General features: G+C 30.4%; 1 protein-coding gene and 1 long non-coding RNA gene across 2 annotated transcripts in view; both read right to left on the bottom strand.

The window, feature by feature from the left end:
- LOC126841622 (uncharacterized) lies at positions 1 to 1,604 on the bottom strand. The gene is made up of 3 exons (XR_007686214.1): positions 1,528 to 1,604; positions 1,324 to 1,413; positions 1 to 479 (listed from the first exon to the last, which is right to left on the bottom strand). It is a non-coding gene; the product is annotated as an uncharacterized LOC126841622 (long non-coding RNA).
- A 4,869-nt stretch (positions 1,605 to 6,473) lies between these two features.
- LOC126841623 (uncharacterized) overlaps positions 6,474 to 8,613 on the bottom strand; it is a 7,948-nt gene continuing 5,808 nt past the window's right edge. The window contains exons 5-10 of the mRNA XM_050578202.1: positions 7,400 to 7,450; positions 7,277 to 7,342; positions 7,126 to 7,176; positions 7,001 to 7,066; positions 6,706 to 6,916; positions 6,474 to 6,640 (exon numbers count right to left, since the gene is read on the bottom strand). Of these exons, the coding sequence (XP_050434159.1) occupies positions 6,574 to 6,640; positions 6,706 to 6,916; positions 7,001 to 7,066; positions 7,126 to 7,176; positions 7,277 to 7,342; positions 7,400 to 7,450 (512 nt within the window). The 3' untranslated portion in view covers positions 6,474 to 6,573. The remainder of the gene's footprint in view (positions 6,641 to 6,705; positions 6,917 to 7,000; positions 7,067 to 7,125; positions 7,177 to 7,276; positions 7,343 to 7,399; positions 7,451 to 8,613) is intronic.

Genomic DNA, 8,613 nt, shown 5'->3' with positions numbered 1-8,613 from the left:
TACTTCGACGTTTTCTTGAAGTTTTTGTATCAGTAAAATGTATACAACTAGAAATATATGTAACTCTTCTATTATAACTGTTCATTGGCCAATAAAATGTCAATAACTGTTCACGTAAAGTATCACTTATTTTAGTGTTGTATTTGGCTCGACAGTTAAGCAATGGCTTAGAAGATCGAGCTTTGACTATTTTACCTTTATTAGTAGTATATGTTTGACCAGAGTTTCTTTTATTTTTTTTTGTATTGACGATATTCTTCCGTGTCACCTTTTACACTAATTTTAATTTTTCTTGTATTTGGAATATCATCAATCACTTTATTAGTCAAACCTTCCTCATCGCCCAATACAATGTGTTCTGGAGTCCCTGGAATTACACTTATTGTATCTGATTTCTCAGGACTTCTCTGATATTCATGGGATATTAATTGTGACATAAATTCCATCCCATTACAGTTACTATTAATGTTGTCTTCAACCTTAAACAAAAAAAATGATACTATCAAATTTTAATACCTATGAAATCAAATAAATGATTCATAAAAGGCATTTTAAAATTATTATTATGCAATTTATATTATGTATTTATAAGTTAAAATCTAAAGAATTTTACATTAAATTTGATAAAATAAATAACTGGGTAGGGATGTTATAATGTATGAATATAAATTATCATCAGATTATGAATAAATTAGTTGAATACAATTATTCAAATCATTAAACCATTAAAAAAATAATAATTTGGATTTTGATACACATTTAAAATACATAAAATTATTTAAACTTAGAATAGAGATAATTAAAGTTAAATCATTTTTCATTTAAGTATTGCATTTTATATTTAATTCTAGAAGACATTTTAAAAAATATTCCTATAGGTACTAGGTAATGGGTACAATAGGTTTATAAAAAATATAATATTAATTATTATAAAATTGTTCCAAACATTTTTTTGTAAGATCTATAGATCCAAACTGAATAATAGGTAATATAGGTATGTAGGTATAATAGGTATAAAACCATTTTAAAATAAGTGCTCAATACAAAAAATAATACATAAAGTCTACAAAATAATGAATAGGTTTGGCATGTTTATTATTAGGGAAAATATAATTTTCCCTAATAATAAATTTAAATTAATTAAAAATTATTTACAATACTCCATTTAAAAAAAAAAAATCAATTCTTTTATCAAGAATTACCTACATGTAACACATACATTAAACATTGATTGAAATACATTTTATTTTCTATTTTTTAAACTATGAGGCATAATTATTAAATATAAAATATGTGTAATTTATAATATAACTATTTTGCTACCTCAGTTAGAATGTCTGTGGATTGATTTTTAAATACTATTCTATAATCTTCGCCGTTTATATTTACAAAACCATTCGAGTTATCAGTATCCTAATAAGTAAAATTACAACAGTATATTTTAACACTAAAATATAGTATATAATTATTTGTAGTTGATTTTAATAATCTACATTATTTGTATGATAAAACATGTAACTTACTTACCTACATTATTATATAGATCAGCTTCATAATTATTAATTTCATTTAAATAGGACGGATTACTAAGATTTACCCATTCCTAAAATATGTATTATAATTTAAAAAATTAATTTTAAATAAATATTATGAAATCTTTGACAGTTTGACACATAACACTCAAATCAATATTATTATTAATTAATTTTATAATGTGTTCATGTTTTAGTAGTTAAAAATACATAATAAAATATAAAATTATATTACAGGTATTTTAAATGAAATTATTTACTATATAAGGTAAGTAAAAGAAAATCTTACAATTGTTTTTTTACCTGTATATGATGCTGTGGCTTATCAGCTAAAGATGTCTTACAATTATTGTTATTTTCAAACAATTGTTTTTATTTTGCTGGAACATTTTTGTCTAAAATAAAAATAATATTAGCATATATGTTTAAGCGCCAACACCTTATTAAAATGTCAAATTATAAGTATTGAAAAAAAACATACCTTTGGAAAGAGATAACAGCAACTGTGTTCATTTTGACATTATGAAATATGTAACTAATTTAACAGGTAGGCCTAATAGTAATTAAAAAAGAAAAAGTTTAATAAAAGCTGTTCAAATAAAACGCCGATTAAATAGTTTGTTTATAAATTCTATCATAGAATGTTATCATATTATGACTTATTTCCTTTCTCATAAGGCGGTATCACAGCTACGTTGTCTGTCGAGTCGTGCGAATTAAGAAGTGGGCGTGGCCACTTAATTTTACTAATGGGAACTGTTCAATACCAATTTGGTAATTATCTATCGTGGTTACCTAATCAGTGAATGACATACGGTACTCGCGAAATAATATGAAATTTGATAAAATAATTACTTTTAAATATACCGTATACGGCCCATCAATGACAAACCGGCATTTAATGCAGTTAGTGATAGTACAAAAGTTGAGCTGAGCTCAATTTTTGTATCGTGTGGTATAGGTTGTTAAATTATGGTAACCGCGGTCAATTGATTTTTTATCAATTATCAATTTGAACATACTTATTACTATTACTATCTGCATTAAATTCCGGTTTGTCATTGATGGGCCGTATACGGTATATTTAAAAGTAATTATTTGATCAAATTTCAATTTATTTCGCGAGCACTCTATGGCATTCACTGATTAGGTAACCACGATAGATAATTACCAAATTGGTATTGTACAGTTACCATTAGTAACCTTAAGTGGCCACGCCCACTTCTTAAATCGCTCGACACGACAAACGACGTAGCTGTGATACCGCATTAACACGACATATGACTTGTGCCTAACCGCATTTAATAATACCTTGATAACGAATAGTCATGTTATATACATAACCTTCTACACCCTTCACACAAACACACAACTACACATAAGCACATTTATTACTCATATTATAATGATGTCACTCTGATAAATATAAAACAACCGCACATCTATTATAAATGTAAAATATGAATCATGGTCAGTAATTAAAACACACCAGTAGAATTATCTAGCACAATGATTGTATGGAATTGTAAATGTATGTTTCACATACAGAAGCTACTCGGTTTCCGATCCGCTTAATTAAACTATATGGGAAAAATATGTTATTACCATTTTATCGCAAATTAACACTAATTAAAATAATCAACCGATGTGCGTCCGCTGTGGCGTCCGCCCATCAATAAGCTAAAGCCTACACAAATTCCCACAATAACACATTACACAAATTATCATGTCCATATAAATAGGAGTGGGATCCATTGCTAAACCAGACGAATTACCAGACTCAACTAGTATACTACCTACTCAGTGACAGATTGTCCATTTTTTATGTTTTACAAGTGTTAATAAAAATCAAACTTATATTTAAAAAGTCTTTAATTATTTAAAAAACATCTTCCTGAATTGGTTTCGACGACGAACAACAAATAAATTTCTTAATAGTTCTGGTACCAGTAATCAGAACTATTACAGTCACACTACAGTATGACCAATACATCCGGCGTGAAATTTCCTACAAAATTGATGTATAACCCAAAAATGGTCAAAATTGATGACTTGTACAAAATTTTCTATTTTTTAAATTTTTTTCCCGAGATCATAGCTTTATTTAAACATTTTATACATGTAAAAATTATAAATCGTGTAAATGAATTAATTAAAAAAGACTTTCAAAGTTTTTACATGGATGGTTAAATGGTACATTAACAAAATCTAGTTTTAAATTAGCCCCGTCTCCACAGGCAATGCAGGGAAAATTATTAATCAAAATATTCTCCAACTCGTAAACATTGCGTCGTCGAGCCCAACGACAAGGGCGCATTTAGCACCCAGTGCTTAATCGACCGCCCGGATGACCTTTTACACGGGTTGGGTCCGATTATTCGCGCGGTTCAATAAGTAATATACTAACAGATTGTGAAGATAAAGACGGATAAAGTGGACTGTATAGGTGATAAGGATGGTACTTACAATAAATTGAAATCGAATACGGAATTTAAACAAATAAAATATGTATTAAAACGAACATAAAATTAGTAATCAATGGGGGCAGGGGGAATACTTATAAAACTAATGCCACACGGCGCAATAACCTAACAAAAAGAATAACTTTATTTACATTAACATTAAAGTACTTATCGACTACGCAGATTGGTATTGTATCTGAAGTTCAAACCCAATGGTCACTATGATGGCGGATATGTAGTTGATGAGATGTTCCACTCAAAAGGGATATCTTCGGGCTAACCACTAAAGCCAAGGAACTCATACATAAAATTGTTAAAGTCATCATGAGGCATCATTAAATTTCCAAAAGTTGAGTGGTCACTAGTAGGATATGCTTTAAGGAAAGACAAAAAGTTATCCATTTTGTTAAAATGGGTAATTTGTGATTTAGTATTTTTAAAAGGTCGATTATAATCTTTGCTTTTGGGAAGGTTAGAAGAATTGAATATATCAAATAGTTTATCCCTATCACTAAAAAATTCAGTGGTAGTTTAAACACAAGGAGGTATAAAACCATCTACTTGAGCTAATTTCATACCTTTGGCAACAGAGTCACTAAATACTTGAGTAGCCAAATATTCTCGCATTTTTTCAAAAGGCCCTGGATAAATATGAGCATAGGTTAGTTTTGGTGCTAAGCGAAGATTACATTCGGAGTCATAATTATAAAAAGAAACAAGATGGTCTTTAGTTATAATATTGCCATTAATTTTAAAATTATGTTTAAATAACATGTTACGTGTTGAATTTATTAGATGAGGAGGATCAAAAATGTAGACGATTGATTATCCATCTACTTTACTAGAGGAAACATTAAGGCTTTTAAAAATGTTTACAAAATATGTGCCTTGATCGGTAATGAAAGTTTTGATATTAAGCTTAATATTTTGTAGGCGACAAATTGTTGACAGAATTATGTCTTTTAGATCAATACCGGAACAGCTACTAGCAACAATAAAATAAGCAATTGGTTGTTTCCAATTATAATTTATTCCTCAGAGCATAAGGACCAAAGCATAATTGGCAGGTTCATATTTTCTACTGTTAGTAGATTCATGAAAACCAATTATTTTATCTTTGTCAACTCAATAAAATAGATGTGTTTTCAACGCCATTTTATCAGTACAAAGAATACAGTTAAGCGCATCAGGTTTCATACCATTAACTTTATAAGAGAGGAAATTAAAAGGAAAATCATTAAAACCAGGATTGATTTCATATTTACCAGTGACTCTTCTCAAAGTTTGACTAGTCAGAAGAAATAGAGATTTTTGCGTGTTTCTATACAGTCTAGGACTTACTAAAAAATTATTTAAATCAAGTTGTTTTATGTCATTTGAATACTTATATACCTGCGGTTTCCGCTATTTGTTATGCAGTTGAGACTTCAGCATCATACAAAGTGTTGGTGTACAGTACTTCTCACATACTCTGAGAGTTGTTACAATAAAAGAATTTTCGGCTAACTGTGGATTAGAACTGATTACTGACTAGTTCTTCCCTCTTTTTTGTTTCTGCAAAGAGTTTCTTCCTGAGTGCATTTTTCCGTGGAGTTCGATCTGTTAGAGATGGCGGAGTTTGTGATTCTGATGGTGATTTCTACTGAAGTTGAAGTTGACACATCAGATACAGAAATTGTCCTAATCGTACCTGGATAAAAAAAAAAAAACATTAGTTTGTGCGAATGGTCAGCAAAGCGGTCCGTGCATACTTGTCGATGTCAGCCTTCATGTTAGCATACAAATTGTCGGTTTCGACCCAATAAAATAGACTATCCGTATCACCATAGATGACACGCGCTTTAAAGCCATATTTGGGTACCATGTACCCGTAATGGAGGTCGTACAGGATGTATTTCGATAGCTTCAGCACGGCGAAACCCGCGTATGACGGCCGGTCGTACTTGATCATCGATTTGGTCATCCGTACGGCCGCCATGGACGGGGTAAAGATCGCGACACTGTCGAACCACGGCTTGTTAATTTAATTTAAATTCTACATTAACTTAAATAACAGGTAAAAAATTGTATTTTACTTTCCAATTTGTTAATTTCATTTTAAATTAATTAATAATATTTGATTCTAATAATGTTTAAAACATAATTCATTTAAACATTGGAATTTCCTTGCAAATTTGTTATTTTAAATAAATGTCTATACATACATATAACGACTTATTAATTTCTTTTGAATTAATTATTAAATGAAAATTTATTTTTAATTAATTCATAACTAAATTATCATTTTACTACTTATTTGTAATTAATTTATCATTTAATAATTGAATATAATAGTACTTCAATCATGATTCATTTAAAATTGTAATTTCAGTGCAAATTGTTATTTAAAATATACTGGTGTCGGGAAGATAAGTACATGTTCCAATAAAATTAGATTATACTACTAACTGTTGAATAATATATGTACATAAATATAAATATATAAATAATTAAATATCACTATACGTATAATCATATTATTATTATTAATTGTGTTGGTTTAATTCTTGCGGTTCGGAATTTGTAATTGCATATTATCGTTATTGCGGCCGTCTGTAGCAGACGTTGATGTGATTATACTCGGCACATCGGTAGCTTCCATTTGACCTATATGATCATATTTATTAGTACTTATCCGCACGCGTTATTTTAATTAGTGTAATTGATTATACCGTTCATTGACATGGCACCACCAGTTCTTATCGCTGTGTCGGCGGCGGTTCCTGTGTGGTGTGTCGGAGACGGAGGCCAGACGTCGATATATTCTAAATTGATCAACCCTGTTGTTGCTTTGTATATTTTTATTATTATTATTTTTATCGATATTTTGGTCGTCGTAGACACTGCTGTAATTGATCGAATCCATTGTCACCGGTACTCTTTCTGATACATATATTGTGACCGTGTTAGCCGAGTTGAATGAATGTATATTAGTTAACCTAAATCATTATTTTTGTTTTTGTTTACCTGTTTCCCCGATGTTACTAAAATTGTCTGCTTCACTATTTTCTTCTGTAGTCAAGTCTATCCATACTGTAATTAAATAACAAATAGAATCATCCTATAATATTATATTTCTTTTTTTTAATTACCTTCGACATCAACATGGATTTGACGATGTTCAGTGTGTTGAGACGCGGTCGCTGTAACGATATTTCACTTTATTATTATTGTTCTATTTATTTATGATTTTTTTTTTACTTACTCGGATTAGTTAACTTTAATCATTATTTATTTGTTTACCTGTTTCCTTGATGTTACTAAAATTGTCTGCTTCACTATTTTCTTCTGTAGTCAAGTCTATCCATACTGTAATTAAATAACAAATATAATTATCCTATAATATTATAATTCTTTTTAAATTACCTTCGACATCAACATGGATTTGACGATGTTCAGTGTGTTGAGACGCGGTCGCTGTAATGATATTTCACTTTTCTTATTATTGTTCTATTTATTTATGATTTTTTTTTTACTTACTCGGTTCACTGTTAATACTATTGACGGATTCATCATCATCATCCACGGTCAAGTCTATGTGTACTGTAATTTTACCCAGATCCCAATGTTATATTTGATTGTGTAAAAAAAAAATATATATATATGTATATATATATCTATACAACTTATAATCATATATCTATAATTAATACTAATCTATTTCTTTTTTTTCCTTACCTTCGTCGGGGGTTTGCTGAATTGATCCGTGTTGATTCGGTCCAACTGTAAATAACGTGTCAGGGTGATATTAATTTATTTAATCATATTTCCATATTCGTTTATACCTAAGTAATGGTTGAACTGTCTTTGATGTCATAGCATATTGCTTCGTCTAGCAAACGTGAACTTACATACAGGACAAGACTGAGCCATTGTCACTGTGTGTATGTGTTAGGATGAACTTGCCGGTTATTGAAAGACAATATATATCGTTAGCGCCGGTATTTATAGTGCATTCGCCGGACAGGTGTTGTTGCAATTGCACATTTTTTATCCGGATGATCTTGTGACCTATTATTTATTTGCAACACTTTGATGCCTATCCATAATTCTGTCTGCTTTTTTTTTTTAATTACCATATACTGCACTACTGGTATGTATATCTATAATAATTTGACCCTATATATTCACCCCGCGTGTGGCGTGATCGATTATCATTTTCAATAAATCGAGTACATCAGCATTTTTGTTCGATGTCTAACGTGATCATTTGTCGATTGAACATACATCACTGTCGACAATGTCCAACTTTAACTTGGCATGTACCAGTTCTTCATTAAATTATACTTAATTCTGTTTTTTTTCGTTAGTGGTGATTTTTTTTTTTTTTTTAGTCGCCAGATTTATTTCCAATTGATTCCGATGAATCCATTGAGTTTATCCCTGGGATTTGGTCGCCAGTCCCGTCTTGGGCAGTGACTCAACCACCAACAATATCAGCAACACCGCCACCAACTACGCCGTGGACGTTGTCATCATCACCTGGGAACGACAGCGATGATGTCATTCCGGGGACGCCGCCGCCGTCTTCACCCAGTTCTCAACGAGCGTCTACCGGTAAGCGTTTTGTTTCCCACACC

This window comes from Adelges cooleyi, unplaced genomic scaffold (assembly GCF_023614345.1).
Source record: "Adelges cooleyi isolate 19-005CV unplaced genomic scaffold, UGA_ACOO_1.1 ACOO_flye_CR_arks_rails_tigmint_CR_PRNA_4, whole genome shotgun sequence".
Taxonomy (NCBI): Eukaryota; Metazoa; Arthropoda; class Insecta; order Hemiptera; family Adelgidae; genus Adelges; species Adelges cooleyi.
This window is presented reverse-complemented; position numbering and strand designations above follow the sequence as displayed.